The sequence below is a fragment of the Lethenteron reissneri genome, chromosome 52 (assembly GCF_015708825.2).
Source record: "Lethenteron reissneri isolate LAM-NWPU_2019-01 chromosome 52, ASM1570882v1, whole genome shotgun sequence".
In the NCBI taxonomy this organism is placed as follows: domain Eukaryota; kingdom Metazoa; phylum Chordata; class Hyperoartia; order Petromyzontiformes; family Petromyzontidae; genus Lethenteron; species Lethenteron reissneri.
The window spans coordinates 5,246,022-5,266,760 of NC_083830.1; the positions used below are offsets into that span (position 1 = coordinate 5,246,022).

A 20,739-nucleotide genomic window follows, 5' to 3' on the forward strand; every position below is an offset into this window, starting at 1 on the left:
GGATGCCGAGCATACCTTAACTAATTATCTAATAATCTATAAATTACCATACATATGTATGTATGTTGAACATCTTTCGCACCGTACGTAGCCAACCGTGTTAATGGAGGTGCGGGAGAGATCGGACAAGAAACGTAACAAAAAATATCAACAGCACGTGTTAAATTCCATACTCGACACCTACCACATTCGTTTCACGTTTATTTCCTATTTCGTTTTGTAAATACAATCTTAATTAGTGAAACACCGAGCGATGTTTCCGGTTCCTTGAGATGTTATGCCGAGGTTTGACCGCATCGTTTTTATTGTGTCACGTTTTCTCCCCCACACCTGGTAACAACTTCACACGTGTTCTGATTTTTCGTTTGATTCAGGTCGGACACTCCGGGGAAAGGCCTTCTACAACGTGACTGGAAAAATATACTGCGAGGAAGACTATCTGGTAAGAACACATTTAGAATCAACGTGCGCGTATTTGGCAGCTCTAAATGTCCACACGATAGACCACTTCGTTGAGCTATCATTTGTGGCGAGGTCGCTTATGAGAGCTACATAGCTCAGAGGGCTTTAACTGGTAAAATAAACAATAGTTAATAGTTATGCAGTGGTAGGGTTATTCGATTATCATAATAGTAAAATATTGGATCCATTTTGTCTGTGTTGATGATTGGGGGGTGTTGTTTGACCATACTTCCCCACGCCGGTCAATGCGGGTTGGCGAATCGGTGGGTGGGACTGGTTCAGATATCCCTCGCCCGCCGCCGATGTTACAGACATGGCCGGGAGTCGAACCCAGGTCCCACCCGGTTCACAGGTTCGGCGTGACAACCGCCTTAAATTTTCCACCGCTCGACGCAATCAGGATCACGCGGGTATTATTTGATGCGCAAGACACGCTGTTGCCGTGTCTTCCCCGTTCGACAAATCGGTTTCTGTTTGACGGGGAATTGAGCAATCCGCGGGGCGGGGAAGGGATGCGTGGTCGGAGAGGGGAAAACGACGCGTGTGCAGCCCGGGCGGGAGATGAAACTGGCGCGTGTCGTCATCGCGGAGGAGGTGGGCAGGCGTCGTCGTGAGAACACAGTGCGGTGGCGAATGCCGCCGCGTGCATCGCAGAGACACGTCGCCTGAAACCCCTTTCCCCATACAGAGACGTCTCCCGTTCGGTGCTGAATCACTTGAACGAGCGAGCGGTTCGGTGTTACATTTTATCACTAGCGAGGCGTAGCAGCGCCGTTGTTTTTAAAGACACCGCAAGAGAACTTTAGCGACGTGACCGCACCACCACCGCCGCCCCAGACACAGCCAGTTAGGAAGGGTTTGTCACGTAAAAAAATGTACTATTTAGTTTGAGTACTTGCGATGTTTCTCTGGTGATTACAACCAGCCTCATCAGGCGTATTTGCCAGAATTGTTAAGAAGTATTCCTGTTTCCGGTCTTAAATTGAATGAGGTGATGGTATCACCTTACTCTTTTACATCTGACACCGTGACGTCAAAGCGCGTGGCCCCCCAATGCGGCGGGCCCGGGGCAGTTGCCCCGATCCGCCGCCCTCCCTAGGGACGGCTCTGCCTGTACTATTATCATAATGACAAAACCTGGCTGGGTGGTGCACCAGAGGCTGCGATCGAAATCCAGGTCAGAGGTCGACTCATCCCTCTGTGGCCGCTACAGTGCGTACTACTTTGTGGCACGTTGACAACGATCCTCGTGCGGATGGACCGCCTCCCACACACAACGGGGATGTGAATTTCTGTCGCTGAGCCAGGGCTGTAAAACCGGAAACAGGCGCCGGTCCCCCGCGCCCAGCGACGCGGGAAACCGCGTCGACTCGCCGCTTCGTAGTTGAACGATCTCCTTGTGCTTTATTCCCACAGTACTCGGGCTTCCAGCAGAGCGCGGAAAAGTGCTACGGCTGCGGACACCTCATCATGGAGATGGTACGCGGGGCGCGGGCCCTCGGTCGCCGGTGTACTGCTCCTCGTAGCGAACAACCGCCACTGCAGTCACAGCTATTCTGTTCCCCCCCCCCCCCCCCGCTGGATAAAGGCCTCCCCAAGACGCCTCTTGGCCGCGGGAAATGTTGGTGAACCCGGTACCCAGGATCGGTTTAGATTGTCAATGGCAAAGGCCCCTTTGAGCCAAGCAGCTCTGCCACAAGGGACGACCGCAGCCCAAGGCAGCCGCAGGACGTTTCGCTCGCGTTTGTTACCACAGCGGTTGCCCCGTACACGCGGGCCCTCTGATCTGCCACTCTCTCTCGTCCCTCTTGTTCATCGCGCTACCATCTCGCGCTCATCTGCGCTATCTTCACGCCTCGGCAAACCGGCCACCCACCCCCTCGGCTAAACCGCGTCTCTCTCGGCCGTTGCCGGCGGGGGCCGTGGCTTCGGCGGGCCAATCGGAAAGCCTCTCCCGGCCCGCGGGCTGTGCGGTGCAGCGTGTCCCCGCGGTGATGTAACGGGAGCTCTGCGTCTCCTCCTCCTCGTGCTCTCTCAGATCCTGCAGGCGCTGGGGCGGTCGTACCACCCGGGCTGCTTCCGCTGCGTGGTCTGCAACAAGTGCCTGGACGGCGTCCCCTTCACCGTGGACGTGGAGAACAAGATCTACTGCGTGCGCGACTACCACAAGTACCGTCGCACGGCACCGCTCACTTGCACGCACGCAAGCACGCACAAAGACAAAGGTCACCCGTAGAGCCCGAACAGACTTTTTGGGCAAGTGCTGTTAGTGAGTAGCACCTATGAAGGCCGGCACGGCACATGAGGGGGTAGGTGGCCAACACCAAAGCCCTTTGTCTCCCAAGTGGCGATGTTTTTTACACACCACACCAGGTATTCATTTGAAGCTGAGTCGACCTATGGGAGGTGCAGGACTGGTTCAGATAACCGTCACTGGTGTTGGCCATGCGCGGGAATGGAACTGGGGTCTCTGAGTTCGTAGCGCAGCGCGCTAACCGCTACACTACCGCTCCCCCACACAAAGACGAGTACAAAGATCCGACATATAGCCTGAACAGACTTTTGGGGCAAGTGTTGTTAGCACACACCTATGAAGGTCTGGCCAGCACCACGCCCGGCCGCCTTTGTCTCTCCTAGGGTTGTTAAACGGTCAATGACCGAAGGGGGGGGTGATCGATTTCCACGGGAATTTTTTCAAAGTAAAGAATAACGCCGATCGGTTGACTGCAGCTGGGCTGCCCTACGCCTCTGCGTGGTACAGTTGGCCCCCATTTGTTGGTTATTTAAAAAATGGTTGTTAAAAATACACGTAAAGAACGTTACAAAACTATCGCCGGACGTTCTTTTCGAATGCGTAAACGATGAGGGGAAAAACAAAAATCCCTATCGTAACGGCAAAATAATTGAGGCCGGGAAAAATACCAAGTTTCGAATGACATGTGAGAGGCACTCGGCATTACGCGGAACAAGCATCAGAAGTTGCCCTGCACTGTGGTCCTCTCGTCTTTAAAAACACGATCACCCAACCCCCTTTGAATGATGTGTGTTCACGCGAGGGAGGGGAACGTTTATACGCGGCTGCCTAGTAGGGACCGGACCTCATCGTCGCGTATGCTCGGTGCAGTCTCGTTATATATTTTTTTATTTTGCATATATATACTCGCTACCCGGCTTCGCCCGAGACTTGGATCCACCACGCCCGGCCCCCTTTGCCTCCCCAGTGGCGATGTTCACACACCACAGCAGTTACTCGTTTGTGGCTGAGTCGACCTAGGGGAGGCTCAGGACCGGTTAAAATAATTGTCACCGGTGGTGGCCGTGAGCGGGAATTGAACTCGGGTTGCCGGGTTCGTAGCGCAGCGCGCTAACCACGACACTACAATGCGTTACGCTTCCACATGCGCGGGTCACGTGACAGATGTGACGTCACAGTTCACTTGCCATACAAAAAATATATGCATTATTGAGCTCCCCCCCCTCCAAAAAAAGTGTATTTTCATAATGTTTGAATGATGTACAGTCTGGAAAGTACCCACATGGCAAATTTCCAGTTTGTTGCATGTCGGGAAGTACGCTAAACATTTTGAACAGACACACATATTCACAACTTTGCCTTTTATATATATATATATGGAGATGGAGATGTAATGTGTTTTTATTTAGCCACGCACACACGTCCGGTACAACGTGCAGGGGGTATCAGGGGGAGGTGGGGGGGACAGAAAAACCGTGAGGGTAAAGGGGGGGAAGCTCTCCGGCGCTTGCAACAGATGTCGGGATGGCGAGGGGCAAAAAATAATCCTCAATGCCCCCACCCAGAGGGGGATCCTCCGGGGGGGGGGCAGGCGGGGGGGGCAAGTAGGAAGGAGTTTTAGCAGCGTGCGGTCGTGTCGTTATTAACGACTTCAAAGGATTGGGATCGCCCGATGAGCTAATTGTCTATTGTCACGCGGCTCCCCCGGAAACGTGGCGCAGTGGTCGGTGCACTGCACTTGCGTGGGTGGGGGGGGGGGTGCTAACATCGGTGGCAAAGTGATTTCTGAACAGGTCTTGAAACCCCCCCCCCCCCCCCCCCCCACTTTGCCTCCCTGCACTTACCAGCATTGTAACGGAGTGAAACAACCTCCATGATAGGCATAGGCAAAGGCGTTCGGAGGCATTCATCCAGCAGTGGATTAGCCAAGGGGCTGTGTCTGTCTCTGATGCAACCGGCGTTGCATATATACACACACGCTCGCACGGCCTTATGTCCCATAGGAGATGAATAGTATTGACGAACTCCACGCGGTGTTGTGTGCGTTTAAGATGCGCAGATGAGATGCGTAAACAACATGAGTTTTCCCACCTGATGATGATTGCTTGTGTTGCAAGCAATCGTCGCGATTTACTTTATTTTATACCTACGTGACTTTACCGAAAGAACCAAAGAGTATGGATTCCTGCAGTCACGAAAGCTTCAAATCTAGATTGACATGAGTTAAACTTATTATTTGGCAGGGCTGTTGCTGCGTTTGGCAGTACGGTGCACAAGCACACATCAAAGCCAACTCAACTCATTCGTCAATAACACGGCCCATGAAGTAGGCCCATTGCCCGCGACGTCGCCTGTCCTACATATATGTATAGTTTTTTATTTTTTTAAAGGCTACACAGTGTTGTTATTGACGAATGTTGACGGGTTTTTTTTTTGCTTCGTTTCTGAAAGGACGCTTCCAGCAGCGAAAGATGCAAGAATGTGGTTGGGCCGAAAAAACTGTCTTTTCTCCCCGAAGCTCTGAGGAATGTGTTTGTAACCGATCCGCTGGGGCTGCTTGAGAGTGGAATCTCACCCACCCTCAAGTGGCCTTCAGCTCTCCTCTCCTTCACAATGGGGAGGCCCATCCCCAAGTGCAGTGGTGGTCGGCTCCATATCCACCCCCCCACCCACCCACCCATCCCCTATTGTCATGGTGCAGGTGCAAGGTGGTTTATCCTCCCCCCCCACCACCACCACCAGTGTTAATTGCTTTCAATACGTTACAGGTGGTTCTACCGTGCGTCCGCGATAACGGTGTTGTGCGTAGGATATATGTCATCTGGTAACGGTGACGTCAACGGCAGAGCGTCCGTTACCCGGTTCGCAATCGGAAGATCTGAGAATTTAAATCCAGGTTGGGGGTTGACTCAGCCCATCATCGCTCCGGGAGAGGGGTCGATAAAAAGAGTACCGCTTTGTGTCGGCCGCATGCTTACGAGGCTGGAGACGCAGATTGCTCCTCGTTTTGGTTCGTGTGCTGGACCGTGCGTCGCCTTGGCTCACGGTGTTACGGCTTTCTGTCTCCCCCCCCCCCCCCCCCACAGGATGTTTGCTCCGAGGTGCAACGCCTGTGGCCAGCCCATCCTGCCAGCCCAGGTAAACTAATCGATAGTTCAAAAGATAACAATAATCAATTACACTTATAAAGTTCCTTTCTGCAAGGCGCCGTACCGTCACGTGTAAATAATAGCTCGTTGGACGAGGGGAAGAAGAAATGTAGATGACGAAAGGATGTTAATCGAGGGAGCGGAGAGTGAGAGAGAGTAACGCAGAAGTCGTCAACCTGCGGCTCCGGAGCAACAAAACCCAACACAAAAAGCAGTTCCAAAGAAATGGGTTTGTCGGCCTAGATGATGAGTGGTTCTGAGTCTGGGGTGCACGCACGCCCTGGGGGTGCGAGATGCCCTTTCTGAGAACCAAAGGGGGATGCAGGCTGCAGTCAAGGTTAAGAATGACTGATTTAGATGATTTAAAAGTGCGTAGCTCCAGTGGCTTCCTAATATCGGAAGGAAAGAGCGTTCCAGACGGCCGTAGAAGCGTATCTGAAAGCGCGAGATGTTTTGGCTGGCTCTTTGAGCATGTTCACCACAAGTACGTGTGGTTAATGCAGACATGGTTCCTTGCAAAAGGTTTATATTTGGTGTTTGAACATCTTAACACCTGTGTTATTGCCAGAAAGGGTCAAAGCTATTATTTTTTAATTATTATTATTTTTTTTTTACAATGTTTACGTTGTTCACGCACATTGGTGGCTCTTGAAATATAGAAAAAAAAATTGGGGTTTTACCGAATTCGAAAAAAATGCCTCCTGTTATTTTGGTTACCGACCCCTGCAGTTGACACTGTGGCTGTCTCCAAATTTAGAACACCCCACTGGCCCTGGTATTACCCTTGCTGGTAGCACATGAAAGGTCGTGAGGCTCAGCGGCGTTTGCGGCGTGTGTGTGTTGATATTCGACGATTGCCGCAGCAGTTACCGCAGTGCCGACCCGAGTTCGATTCTGGCTCACGGCCAAACACCAGTGACAAGGTTATCTGAACCGGTCCTGGGCCTCAACCTCGGTTGACTCGGCCTAAAATGAGTACCTGGTGCGGTGTGTAAACCTCTCCACTGGCGAGAGACAAAGGCGGCCGGGCGTGGTGCTGGCCACCCGCCGCCATCGTGCGCCATGTCGGGCCTTCGTAGGTTGCTGCTCGCTAACAGCACGTTGACCCCCTGCAGTCTGTTAAGGCTACACGGGGGAATCTTTGTTATTGTTTATTGAAGGTCTCTTAACTCTCGGTGATTTTTCGAAAGGGCCGCTTGTTTGTGAACGTGTGCCTGCTCCTTGTCGTGTTGGCCCAGGACACTGAAGAGACCATACGGGTGGTGTCCATGGACAACGATTACCACGTGGAGTGCTACCACTGTGAAGTAAGTGAAGTCTCCGTTGCCCTCGAAGTTTCACGACGGTTCAGTCGTGCATTCACTTAAACCCCCAGAGAGTTGTAACCCCGTTTTTGGCCTGACGGGTGTACGTACGTACGTTGATCCTCTTTCGCACCGGACGACGATATTACATTCACACGGCAAGTTGCCCTCAACAGCGGAAACGTAGCGGGAAACGTCGGGCGTGCTCGGCACGCCAACGTTACGTCACTGTTCCTACGCGCGTATTGTCGCGTCTGTACGCTCGTTTGTTTCCAGATTTGCACGTATGTGTGGATGTATGTACGCATGTTAAACTGCTTTCACACCGTACGTAGCCAACCGCGCTAACCGGAGGCACGGAAAAGTCTGTGTAAAGGTTATCGAGCAACTTTTCGCAAGCGTTACGAGTTGTTTTTTTGAGTTCACTTTTCGGTGCATCCCTCTCGGTGCGTTGGCGTGTCGTCGATGCACGTCGAGTGCGTTTGTGCGCTCTGCCGACTTTCAAAGAGAATATACAGGGTGCTTCAAAAACACGTTAACACTTAAATGGGACTAGTGTTTTTAATGGGAAAAGAACGGATAAGACACTGTGACATGATAACAAATGTACGTTAATGTCCCCACGCGCGCCTGGAATCCTCTCCAGGTGGTCTCCAGGGTCCGGAGGCACATTTCTTGTGGTATTGTTGCAAATTCACCGGCGAGGATTGCGGTTTAAGTTTGGCCACTTGCGGTAGAGGAAGACAAGGTCCGTAACGTCTGGCAGGGGCACAATATCCTCCACCCTTTGAATGAATGTTCACCGTAAGGTTTCCGTCTTGCGTGCTGTCCGAACGATGGAACGATTAGTTTCCGTCGCTCGTCTGAACTTACTAGACGACGTTTAAAGCGGTGGTTTTAAGCGAGCTGGAATCTGCCGATGAATAATAATAATGTTCAATTTAACTCTTAACGGGCAGCACGGTATTGGCTTACTCTGGAAGAGAGAGGCGCGAGGGACCACAAACGAGCGTGAAGGCAGCTAGACAGTGAGCCCGGCACTACTGACGGTTGCCCAATGTCTGCCGTCCTCCATATACGAAGATCTTTCAGCCAGTCAATGAGTTTGTGACACGTTGAAACTAGTCCAGAGTTAATGCTCGTATTAAACCATCAGCGTGTTTCAGGCACACCGAACCTCACAAAAATAATATTCAGGGCCTACCTTGGCTCCTCCCACCCTCAACCAGTATATATATACAAATACGGGTTTCTTGGAATTTCTCTCACTTGATACAGCTATCGTGCTGTGACTGTTCCACCTGAAGACGGAAGCTTGTGTTGCCTCCGAAACGTCGTGATTTTTATTTTTTTATTTTACTTTTATTAATTTTTATTTTTTGCCTACGTGACTTTACTAGAAAACACCTAAGAATATAAACCAACACTGCTGCTGAGGAAATTCGACTCCCGCAGGGCTGTGCGGGTAATGGCACGGTAAAAAAAACACTATCCCTTTTACGTTTTTTTGTTTTACATGGAAGGACGAAAGTGGCTAGGGGTGGGGGGTGGGGGGGCCAGCCGCATTGTCTGTTTTGTGGCGTTTGAACAGGGCCGCGCGTGAGTAATCGAGAGTGAGAGACACAAAGCCGGGTCTCGCGATGAGAGACGTTTCGCTAATCGCAGAATGCACGGAGGCGCAGGTGCAAGCGAGCGTTTCAAAGAGGTGTGGCTGTGGTTCTGGAGGGGGGGGGGGGGAGCGGTGGCGCAGCGGTTAGCGCGCTGCGGCACGAACCCCTGGCGGCTCGGGGTTTGATTCTCGCTCACGGCCGAAACCAGTGTTGAATATCTGAACCGGTCCTGGGCCTCCCCTAGGTCGACTCGGCCTCAAATGAGTACCTGGCACAGTGTGTAAACATCGGCACTAGGGAGACAAAGGCGGACAGGTGTGGCGCTGGCCACCCACCCTCTCGTGGGCTGTGCCAGCCTTCATAGGTGTAAATCGCTTAATAGCACTTGCCCCAAACATCTGTTAAAGGCTATACGGGGGATCCCTGCCTTTGTGATTCTGTATCCGGGGCAATTTGTAAAAATGTTTGCTTTGGGCCGCACAACAAACGTCGTTTGACCTGCTGGTGAATGTGCGCGTGTTGTTGTGTGTATTATTGTATTGTTGTGTGTATTGTTGTATTGTGTGTATTATATTGTTGTGTGTATTGTTGAACGTGCATGTTGTTGTGTGTATTATCATGTGTATTGTACTCTTGTGTGTATTGTTGAAGGTGCGTGTTGTTATATTGTTGTATTGTTGTGTGTATTGTTGTATTGTTGTGTGTATTGTTGAACGTGCGTGTTGTTGTGTGTATTATCGCGTGTATTGTACTCTTGATAGGCAAGCAGCTCACGCTGTCGCTGCAGTTGTAGTCAGGGAAGCGGCCGTCTCTTTCCGTGCAGGCATTCGCTTTGCGATGATGAAAGCGGCCGCCGCCGCCATCGTCATTGATCCAGGGGATCTGTGGGAGCTGCCCAAACGCGCCCAACGCCCCAACATTCTCCTCATTCCGTTTGCGCAGCCCCCCGCCCCCCCTTTTGTTTGCCGGCCGTTTGCTCCTCAAAGTAACGAGGAAGGGAGGGGGGGGCTTGACGTTCGAGCGGCAACCGAGAGTTCGTTTGGTTTCAAATCGATTTCTCGCACCCGTGTTTGAGAGAGCTGCCAAACACTTATAAGAAAAATTGTTTATAAAAAAATGTATGTATAGTGATGGGTTTTTACCCTTTCAACTGGTACAAAAACTGACACCTTTATACAAGGCATCATGTTTGCAATAACCACAACACAAGCAGTCAAAATGCAAACAAAAAGAAACAACTCTGATGATGATAATGATATGCACTGTCCATTATCATCATCAGAGTTTGCACATCTCTTGCGTGCGCACGTAGCGCCGCGTGCCGCACGCGCTTCGCCACATGTTCGCGCATCGTGTGTGTGTGTGTGACCCGTGCGTGTGTGTGTGTGCGCGACCGTAGGACTGCAGCCTGCAGCTGAGCGACGAGGAGGGGCACCGCTGCTACCCGTTGGACGGGCGGCTGCTGTGCCACGGCTGCCACCTGAAGCGCCTGCGTGGGCAGACGGAGCTCCGTGCCACCATCCACTGAGCGCCGCCACCTCCCCGCACGGCCACCTGAGACTACGCAGCTCTCCGTCGCTTCCTCCGTTTACGCGTTCACCGAAACCCCTCCCACCTTCTTCCCCGAGAGCCCGGGTCCGCCGGATGGCGAGCGTATCGCAAATGCGCTGAAGCTGAAGCGTCTGGAAAGCAGAGACGATTTGTAAGGGCCAGCCTCCACGAGGGGGTTGGAGCCCCCTCCTACAACCGGCTGCTTCGCAGGCCCACGGCGAGCCGCGTGGCAAGCCCGGCTCGCGAGGCAGTCCGCTAGCGAGGGCCACGGCCGGTTTCTCGCACTGTGACAGCAACGACGGCGACGACGATTGGCTGGTGGGGGCGCCGTTGAGGTTTTCGGAACCCCGCCGGTCTGACCGTGCATCCTGAGGCTCGGAAGAGTTGGCACGGAGGTGTCAGCGGCGCGACCGTCGAGGGCGCGATGCGGAAGCGCGCACGTGCGAGCGGGCCGTCGTGCATAGGTGGCCATGTCGGCGCGTTCAAATGTCTAAGCAGTTTAAACGTGCCGAAGCGGGACCGCCGTGGCTGCGTTTTGAGGCCGTGTTCGAATATCAAAAACAGTTGCCGTCGGGAGCAGCAGCAGCCGGGCTGACGCTGCTATACCACTCCCCCCCCCCTCCCCCCGTAGGTCAGAGTGTGTTTCCATCATTCCCTCCTCTTGCAGGATCGTAAAAGCTGCGTCGTAACGCAGGCGTAAGCAAGCTGCGTGTGCGCGGTGATACTGCAGCTGCCGCCCCCGCAGTGCTTGTGATTAGAAAGAGTGTTACTCACGCCAGCGGTAGGAACTCTCTCGTTTGTTTAAAACACTTCTGCAAGGTCACCGCCGCCGCGTGATTACGTTGCAGCAAGCTGAACGATAGCCAACACCCCCTGTTGGCGCCGTCGCTATCACTGTCGATTTCGTCATCGCGATTTCTCACGTTGGCCCGAGAGTGGGAGTTGGCACGTTCAGTCCGAGCAGGCCAACAAAAACAACAAATCCATTCGCTTTTAGTTGTGAGGATTCCAAGAAAGGTGGTTGTTAGCGTTAACAAAAAACAGTCGTTGCCTTATATTTAATGTATTGTCAGCTTTTGTGAGCATCCTGCCCATCAGTGCAGTTAACTTAAGATTACAACTTGATTCAAATATCGAAGGAAACAAATATTGGTGTTGCAAGATGTTAACTTGGCATCTGCTGTCTCAACACTTGTGTAACTGCGCAGACCCAGAGATGGGCAATGCAAAGTTCTGAGTCCGAGGGTGCCACAGTGGTGAGATGTTAACTACCTCGCCTGGTATACAGGAGGTCGTGGGTTCAATCCCGACCCTGAAGCCTGCTGTATATTTGCAGTTTGCAAGTTCTTTCCGTGGTCGCATGGACTTTTTTCCGGGTCCTCTGGTTTTTTCCCCTCCACATTCAAAATCGACGTGCGTTTAGGGTATTTGACTGCTATAAATTTCCACATGATCATAAGCCACTGCGTTCAGCTATCATTTGTGAAAGCCAGGTCGCTTCTGGAAAAATAGCTCTACAGCTCAGTGGGCCTTACCTGGTAAACTAAAAAGATAGTTTATATTATAGTTATAGACTGGGTGCTGGTCTGAATACAATGTTGTAACTGCCCGATTAATTGCTACGCCCTTACCAACCAAGGACTCTTTGACTGTCAAGCCTTGCGCGTACAGACCCTCTTCGCATTCTTACCAAAGTCCGAATGTGACTGGCGCAGTTAATCCTTTTGCAGTGTTTCAACAAAGCCAGAAGATCAGAAGCAACAGAATAATAATATTTACTTGTACTGGACTGGAGGAATCCGATGAGCTATGAAGCTCATTTTCACAGATGTCCATTCGGGGAGGATCAGAAAGTTAAAATAACAAACTGTACAAAAACACGATCGGAGTCCAAAATATAGGTAAGGTAAGCAAATCACAAAAAATTTGTTATGTTAAACTAAACTATATTCTACCAGGTAAGGCCCACTGAGCAATTAGCTTCTATTTCAGACAGCGACCTGGCCACAAACGATAGCTCAACAAAGCAGCTTAACATCGCGCGACCACGCATGGCTTACGCGCGAGCTGTTCCCCAACGTTATTAAAACTCGGTGTGTGCAAAATGAACACGGGTAACTATTGGAACAAAAAAAACAACAACCCTGTTTGCTCTTGCGCAAGCCACTCTCTCAAATGAGGGGCGTGCCGTATACATTCCCAACGGCCTCGCGTATTTAGCAAAATAGTTTCCCGTATTGGAGCGAAGTCTCTTGCAGGAAGCCAGGTTTTGTACGATTTGCACCGTGGCGTTTTTTTTTTTGATCGCTCGCAGTTTCAACGATCGTTGAAACTTGCCGTTTGAAACCGTCAGCGGTGGCGATTCTTTGAAGAATCAGGCGCAGTGTTCCCCCGTTCATTTCGCGAGGGATACATTCCGGAGGTGCTCGTGAACAGCACATTTTTTGCGGATAAGCTTTCTTTCATCCGGCTGATGTGGATGGAGAGCAACGACTACATTGAAGGTGGTCATTAATGATATTGGCTGACTAACCCTTACCTTAAATAAAAACGTAAATATGCTATTAAATACGGGAAAATTATTTCATCACTTTGTCTCATCACTTGATCTCATCAATTTCACTAATCACATTCCCTCTCATCACTTTATCTCTCATCACTTTATCTCTCATCACTTTATCTCTCTCGTTGCAGTGGTCGTGTCAGAGTTCTAGATGCAATTTGCGGATAGCCAAAATCGTGGATAGCAAGTTCATGAATAACGAGGGAATACTGAATTTTGCTCTATACGAGGCCGAAACAGGATGACGTCTTCAAAATTCTGACGAACCACCCGATGAAGCTGGTTGTAATCACCAGAGAAACATCCCAGTACTAAAATTGTAGATGATGTGGGGTTTACTATCCCAAGTGGGAACTAATTGACACGTTTTGTTTACGTGCCAACCCCTTATTTAATTGGCCGTGTCGGGGGTGGTGGTGGCGGCGGGGTTTAACGACACGTTTTATATTTACCGCGATCTGAACCCCAACAACACAAAGCCGAGGGAATACCGTGTTGTCGAACGGCTTCAGCGCTCACCACCCAAGGTGGCGGCCAGGTCGTATGCCCGGGAAATGTATCACCCTGAACAGAGCGCCCCCCTCATTTAAGCTGCTACAGCTTTTTGTTTGTCAAGGGCCGACAAAAATTACCGTTTTTTTTTGTTAGTCAGTGCCAGCGTCCACATCTTTTTGGTCCTTACGTTCTCGCCCGTAGGCTTTCGCGAGCAATATTACAGCGGCTCGTCGTCGATTTACGTTTGGGTTAAATGGTGCGGGTAATAATGCCGATGGTTCAGCTGGTATACCCCTTCGTCACCGGACGGAGCCGATGGAACAGATTTTGTTGCGTTTGTCAGATGTTCGTGACTATTTATGAAAGGTAATTATTCCGTATGTTAGTCCTACGGACGCTGGCATCAACTCACAAAAGTGAGGTTTTACCAAGTTACAAAACCACCTGCTTTAAAAAAAAAACTATTTAATGATACTATTATCTTAAACACAATTGTGTACATCCATGCTGAGTGGCCATGCCCAAAGTATAACTTGGGGAGAAAAAAAAACATCTGCGTCGGATTTATTTTTCACTGTGGATAATTTTGCAGCGTATCTCTTCGTTAAGTCGCAGCGCGCCGACACATTTCGAGAGGGTTCTTTGAAACATTTCAAAAAAATAGCTGCAAGATTTCAAAACATTTCATCCGTTTGGCTCGATGCGACTCTTCGTCTGAAGGGTCCCTTCTCTCGTCCTGGTGATAATGAGCGTCGACAAAAACTGAAGTTTGTGGTTTGCGAGAGGAGCTACTCGTCAGCTTCGCGTGGGAAACATTTAGAAACAGGTCAAAGCAGAGGCATCCCCTAGGGTGGACGGCGAATCGGGGTGACTGCCCTGGGCCCCACGCTTTGGGGGGGCCCTGGGTCCCGGGCCCCACGCTTTGGGGGGCCCCAGGCCCTGTGCTTTGGGGGGCTCCGCGCTTTTACATCACGGTGTCAGATGTAATACTTCCGGTTTAGTTTGAAGGTGTCGGGGTGGAGAGGGGGGGGCCCACACAGTGTGGCTTTCGGCCCGGGCCCCACACACCCCCTCCCATTGGACGGCCCTGCGGTCAAGCGACGATGCCCGTCTTGTTACGCACGCAGCTCTTTGCCGGCGTTGTTGACGAGTGTGCCCCCTTCCATTGAACGGAAGGAGAAATGGCCACGGCACGGCCGCTAGTTTTTTTGAAAGAGAATCAAAACGGTCAATCAAGGCCTAGGGACTTTTTTGTAACGTAAGTTCTATGAAAGAGCAGAAGGTTTCAAATGAACGTTACGGATTAAAAGCCCGCGAGACACCTTCCCAGTAGTGAACGTCCCAACAACGTTGGTGCCGACGCGGCCGGAACCATTGGGGGCGCGAGAGATCGTCGGCTCAACGTTTGGCAGCAACGTTGGGCCCAAAACGGCCGCACGTTTACTGGGCGGCTGCTTCAAATCAAATTGCGACAACGCGGTTGTCGTGAACTCATTCTCGCGGCATTCTTATCGCAACAAGCGACCGGTTAACAGCGCTCCCACCGCTGCTCGCAAAACTCAAAGTTGTAACTGTGGGCGGCATTTGTATGGGTTTTTGGGAGGGGGGGGGGGGTCGGTAAACACAATTCCTCCTGCAAATTGTGATCCTAGTGTTCTGGGGGGGGGGGGGGGGGGGGGATTCTGAGAAAGTAGTTCCGCAAGGATTGCCTGCAATGGCTTCCACTTCAACGTGGACAGCTTCTGTTGTTGTTGTTGATATTGTTGTTGTTGATATTGTCGTCGTGTTGGCGAACGGCGACGCCGCACGTGTGAGAGGTGCCTGCCACTTCGTCGACGCCGTTTGAAAAAAAGCGTTGTAAATATTTCTGATCGCTGCAGTTTGGGGGGGGGGGGGCTGGGGTTTGGAGGGGTGGGGTGGGGGGGAAATGACCTGTAAAGCTTAAAGTGTAGAAGGAGATGTTGTGATTCGTGCTTCCGAAAGGAGGGGGAGTTGGAGGAAAGTAGGTTTCGGATCGTAGGTCGCCGCCGTGGCTGGCCGATGCACACGTGCGCAGGTTATTGGCGTCGGTGTAAATTGTACATTTTTTTTTTCAAAGGAGTTTTGCGGATTTGCAGTATTTTTTTTTCGTTTTATTGTCGCGCGTGTTCACGATTTAAGATGTAGATTTATCATTCCCCGGACGCTCACTCTCTTTGCAAAGTTGTTGTTGTTGAAGAGAACGGTTTTTTTAAAATATTAATTATATATCAGCCTTTTGAAAATTATACATGGCTTGTTTTTTACGCGCGTTGAAAACTTCAAGCGATCACATGTTTGTCAAAACAAAAGCTCGCCCCCTAACACGTTTAACTTGGTGTGTAAATACAATTTACAACAAAAAAAGAGGCTTGTAAAAAAAACTAGTGAAGGTAACACGGTGTTTGCTGGTTTCTTTAGAGCTTTTTTTTTTATTCCGTCTCTTGATGTTATGAAGGAAATGTCAAAAGTCGATACAAAAAACATTTGAATCGTACACGCAGGTGGTGCGAATGGCCGCTTGGTATCGCCGTGCGTGCGTGCGTTTGGTTGGACACTGGTGGCTTTTGTTTGATCGTTGGCAAGGGGAGCACACGGCCAGATCTACGCGCGCGCGAGCGTTTCCAGCGCAGGCGCCAGACCACAAATGAGACATCCCCCCCCCCCCCCCCGTACAGCCTTTACCAGACTGCTGGGGCAAGAGTCGTAAGCGAGTAGCACCTCACGAAGGCCGGCACGGCACACGAAAGGGGGGGGGGGGGGGGGTTCGGTGGCCAGCACCACACCCGGCCGCCGTTATCTCTCCTTTGCGGCGGTGTTTACGGTACACCGCACCAGGTGCTCGTTCGAGGCTGAGTCGACCTAGGGGAGGCCGAGGACCGGTTCAGATAATCGTCATCGGTGTTGTTGGCCGTGAGCGGGAATCGCTCTCGGGTCGCCGGGTTCGTAGCGCAGACTCCTCTTGATTCGTGGTCACCCCCCGTGCCCCTCTAATATTTGATATCAAAATATCGCGTGGCCGCACCGTGAAGAGGGCACATGAACAAAAAAGCTCCACGCAAACACGCCAAGGGCAGGAGCGGCCGTGCTCGGGTTGAATGCAATGCGGCTCGGTCGTGGTGGTGGTGGTGCAGCGTATATCTTCGTTAAGTACAAGATTTTTTAAAAATAAAGCCGTTCTATCGCTTTGCGGCAAGAACACAAGGTGGGAAGATTTGTCCAGTCACGTCAAACAAAAACTAGCGTGCTGTTTTTTTACGTCACAAAACGCTACTCGTCTTATTGCAATTGTCGTGAGTTTGGTGTCCGATAAAATACAAGTCGCTCAGTCATCCAAAGGCCACGAATCTCCACTCGGCCTCTGCTGCCTTAACGTGAACTGTGAAAGTCGTGGGAATGTGTGTTTTTTGTTGCGCCGGCACCTGGCGTCAATGTGTGTGGCAACCCTCCACCTTTGCCTTGATGAGACACAAACCTCGTTGACAGCTCGGGGTGGGGGAGGGGGGAGAGCTCGTGGACAAAAAGGCGCAGAGTTGACGTGCCACCCGCCCAATTGTGGCATCTCCAGAATTGTGTTGCCTCCAGAATTGGGTCACGTGCAGAATTGTGGCGTCACCTGCCGCGTTTCCGCACTCAAGTCTGAATGATGCGTTCGTGCCAAGACTGCCAAACCATTCCTCGGCACGCGCGTGCACCAGGCACACGGTTCGGTTCGTGTCGTCCGGTGTTCATCATTGCAAGGCCCGCGAGCCACCGGCAGGCCCCTGGTGGCCTTTAGTGCGGCCCCTGACGTGCCCCCCCCCCCCCATCTCATCATCATCGTCGTGCTGTCAAACCCCCGCTCCGAAAATGAGTGAAGACCACCGCTGTAGGCCGTCACGCGAATTGAGGCAGCGTCGTGTGGGCCTCCACCCCCGTGGCGAGAGAGTGAAGGCCATACACTCGTCGACGTCAAACGTCTATGCAGTCTCGCGCCTCACCCGAAACACCTCAACAAGGTGGTGCACACACTCCGCACGGCTTCCACGTGCGCTCGGCTCGTGCCTTGACTGGCTTGACAATTCAGCACGCAGTACAAACCACGTTGCGGTGGGCTCCACGGATGGCACGCTCGCTCGTTTTGTTTCGTTGCCGATGGTGGGAAAACGCCGTCTTCTCGGCCGACTCTGGTGCGCTAAACTCGTAGGCTGCGCTTCGCTCGCTCTCTCCGAAACAATTTTACACTTCGGCTGCATTCGCGGCATTTAAGCTCGCAGCTGCGATAATTAATCAAAGTGTGCGGTGGCGGTGGCGGTGCTGTTGTTGCTGCTGGTTTAGCATTGGCGTCCCAAGCAAGCACATTGATCAACATAACACTGCGTTGCCCGAATATATAACAGGTATATAATAGGCGTCGTTTCGGGCAATGGGCCTTCTTCAAATATTGTAAATAATTGTTTTCCTTCTCAGGCAGTGTTATTGACAAATGTTTTGGGTTTCAGGACGGGGCCAACCCGTTTGGCCCTGGTTCTGTCTCAGTGCTGGGGTGGGGGAGGATGACGCTGCTGCGTCCAATCCAAGGCTCAAATATATGGTAGAACGTGTGAGTGTGTGTGTACGTATGTTGAACTTCTTTCGCACGGGAGAAAGAAAACAAACTTGAGCACAGAGCAGTTCTAACGTAACGAGCTTGTCAATCGAGACGATTTTAAAAGTGCCTGCTTCCCGGTGGCTTCCTGTCGACCGGAAGGAAGAACGTTCCAGACGGCCCGCAGGAAGCGCACCTTCACATTGGTGACGAGGGGCACGTTCACTGCTCGTAGTGATGACGAGTCGCACGGTGCGGTGTTACCTCTTCGCTCGATCACAGCAGCGGCTCGGTAACCGAGAAGAACGCCTAAATCGCGTAAATCGAGCGTCGCACTCGGCCCGTTTTCATGCTGCACGGATTGAACTGTATTTACAAAAGGTTTTACCCTTCCTGGCAATCAAAACAGCAGGTGTTCAGATGTTAAAACACGTAACGGAATCTTTTTTCAAGGAATCATGTCTGCTTTAACCACACGTACTTGTGGTGAATATGCAAACACAAAAACATGCTCTGGTAATACATGATGCGTTGTTTTTTAAACTGATTGGTCCACACCAGAGACGGCTTTCTTTAGAGCCGAGTCTCAACCAGTGTTAGGCCAGAGAACGCCAAAAGGCGAACATTAAACCCGTTCAAATGTTAATGCGCTGTTACAACAACAACAGCGGCAGCAACAATGGGAAGGAGGAGCACTGGTTTCGGAAATCCACCTTCACACCGCCCCCCACCCCACCCCACCCAGCAATGCAGTGAACGTCGCCGGGGCAGAGTTGCGAAGTTGCTACGGTCCGTAGCTGCTCTCTTGAGACGCTCACGAGCAGAGGAGGGGGAAGGGGTCGTTGCGTTACGCACGCCTTGCCCTGTTCACGCGTACTCCGGCAGCGGCAAACCCCTTCACACCGGCGACTAACATTTATCTTTAATACGCTTGTAAGATTTGTTTTATTTTTAAACTAGTTTATTATACAGATTTTTTTTTACATTTCTATCCAAGGCTAAATTTAATATTTTGTAATATTTCATCAGCATGTTATTCTAAATAAACATATTTTTGTTATTATTACAGTTATTGCTTCGTGTAAGTTTGTTTGGTTTTTTTTTACCCACCCACCCCTTCAGCTTAGCAATAATGGAGTTGTGGCCCGGTGTGGTGACCTTGCGGCGACCTTTGTTCTGGGCTCGAGTGATAACCATCGTCGAAAGAGGGTCCCCAACGCTTGACAATTCAAAAAAAGTTATAACTTCCATAAAGGGGGTTGTTGGATTTGATCGCGTAAATATAAACGTGTGGTCAAACCCGCCGCGGGAAATCGGTAAGGTTTTAACACGTAAACAAAACGTGACAATCCTTTACTAAATTTTGATTGAAAGCTTTCGTGACTGCAGGGATTCATATTCTTGGTTCTTTCGGTAAAGTCACGTAGAAGGGAAACAATAAATAATAAAAATATAAAACAATAAAATTCTCACGACGTTTCCATTGCAATACAAGCAATCATCAGGTGTGAAAACCACAGCAAGAAAATCATCAGGTGTGAAAACCACAGCAAAAAAATGTTCTTGCTGTGGTTTTGCAATCGAAACGTCGTGATAATTGTTTTATATTTTTCTTATTTTATTGTTTATCTTCTACGTGACTTTACCAAAGAACCAAGAATATAATTCTTTATTAGTTCAGCACAACCGCTGTGTTGGGAGAGTAAACCCACAACATCTACAATTCGAGTACGACGTTTCGCCGGTGATCACAACCAGCATCATCAGGCGACAGCCAGAGTTGTGGAGAAATCCTGTTTCGACGCATTTATGCGATCGAATCCAAACACCTCGGTTATGGATAATATTGGTCGCGAAAGCCTCCGACTCGGTGTTAAACGTCAACCTGTAATGCTGCGCCACTGCTCCACGGCGTTCCATCTCTCTCCGTAGACAGAGAGCGACAGAGAGAGCGAGCGAGGACGACTCCCGGAGAAAGGCACCCGAGTCGCCTATCGAACTCGGGCCCATTCGAGCTGTGAACCACGACGCTGCCGGCCAGTGCCAAAAGCTTGTGTCGGGAATTGTAAACTTAAAAAAATATTTTTTTTTGTTTACCAGGTAAGGCCCCAATAAGGGGCCGTCCATAAATGACGTCACGCACCTGGGGGGGGGGGGCAGACATTTGTGACGATGTGTGACGAAGGGGGAGGGGGGGTTTGAGAAATGTGACGTCGCATCAAAATGCGCAACTTTAAATAAATATAAACACGTTCTACTTAATTAAAGAGACTTTTTAATAAATGTTTTCTCCTACAACATCAGAGTGCATCGCCGCATTAAATACGCACTACAATGACAATAGTTTAAAGCGATTTGAAGCATGTTTTTATTTTTTTGGGGGGGGGGGGGCAGAGCTTTGTGACGTCATATTTGAGGGGGGGGTCTGACTTTTTGTGACGTCGTGTGACGAAGGGGGGTGGGGGGGGGGTCAAAAATCGTCCAAAAAGCGTGACGTCATTTATAGACGGCCCCTAAGCTTATTATGGCTCTTTTTTCAGAAGCGTCCTGGCCACAAACGATAGCTCGACGAAGTGGGCTCATCATCATCACGTGTAAATGTACAGCAGCCAAATACTCTAAACGCGTGACGTTGTTTCTAAATGTGGAGGGAAAACACCGGAGAACCCGGAGAAAAATCCACGCCACCACGGGGCGAGAGAGACACGCAAACTCCAAATATCCAGCAGGCGTCAGAGTCGGGATGGAACCCAAGACCTCCTGCGT

General features: G+C 50.8%; 3 protein-coding genes across 3 annotated transcripts in view; 2 read left to right on the top strand and 1 right to left on the bottom strand.

Moving 5' to 3' along the window:
• The window catches only part of LOC133355800 (Wilms tumor protein 1-interacting protein homolog), a 70,877-nt gene extending 55,895 nt beyond the window's left edge, over positions 1 to 14,982 (top strand). The window contains exons 5-10 of the mRNA XM_061573171.1: positions 375 to 442; positions 1,879 to 1,941; positions 2,501 to 2,631; positions 5,803 to 5,854; positions 7,104 to 7,172; positions 10,179 to 14,982. Coding sequence (XP_061429155.1) covers positions 375 to 442; positions 1,879 to 1,941; positions 2,501 to 2,631; positions 5,803 to 5,854; positions 7,104 to 7,172; positions 10,179 to 10,307 — 512 coding nt within the window. The 3' untranslated portion in view covers positions 10,308 to 14,982. The remainder of the gene's footprint in view (positions 1 to 374; positions 443 to 1,878; positions 1,942 to 2,500; positions 2,632 to 5,802; positions 5,855 to 7,103; positions 7,173 to 10,178) is intronic.
• Positions 1 to 20,739, bottom strand: part of LOC133355844 (cytochrome c oxidase subunit 4 isoform 1, mitochondrial-like) — a 554,855-nt gene that overhangs the window by 295,320 nt on the left and 238,796 nt on the right. The window lies entirely within an intron of this gene.
• Positions 10,204 to 20,739, top strand: part of LOC133355845 (cytochrome c oxidase subunit 4 isoform 1, mitochondrial-like) — a 38,559-nt gene continuing 28,023 nt past the window's right edge. Inside the window, exon 1 of the mRNA XM_061573252.1 lies at positions 10,204 to 10,207. The gene's annotated coding sequence lies outside the window, so the exon portion shown is untranslated. The remainder of the gene's footprint in view (positions 10,208 to 20,739) is intronic.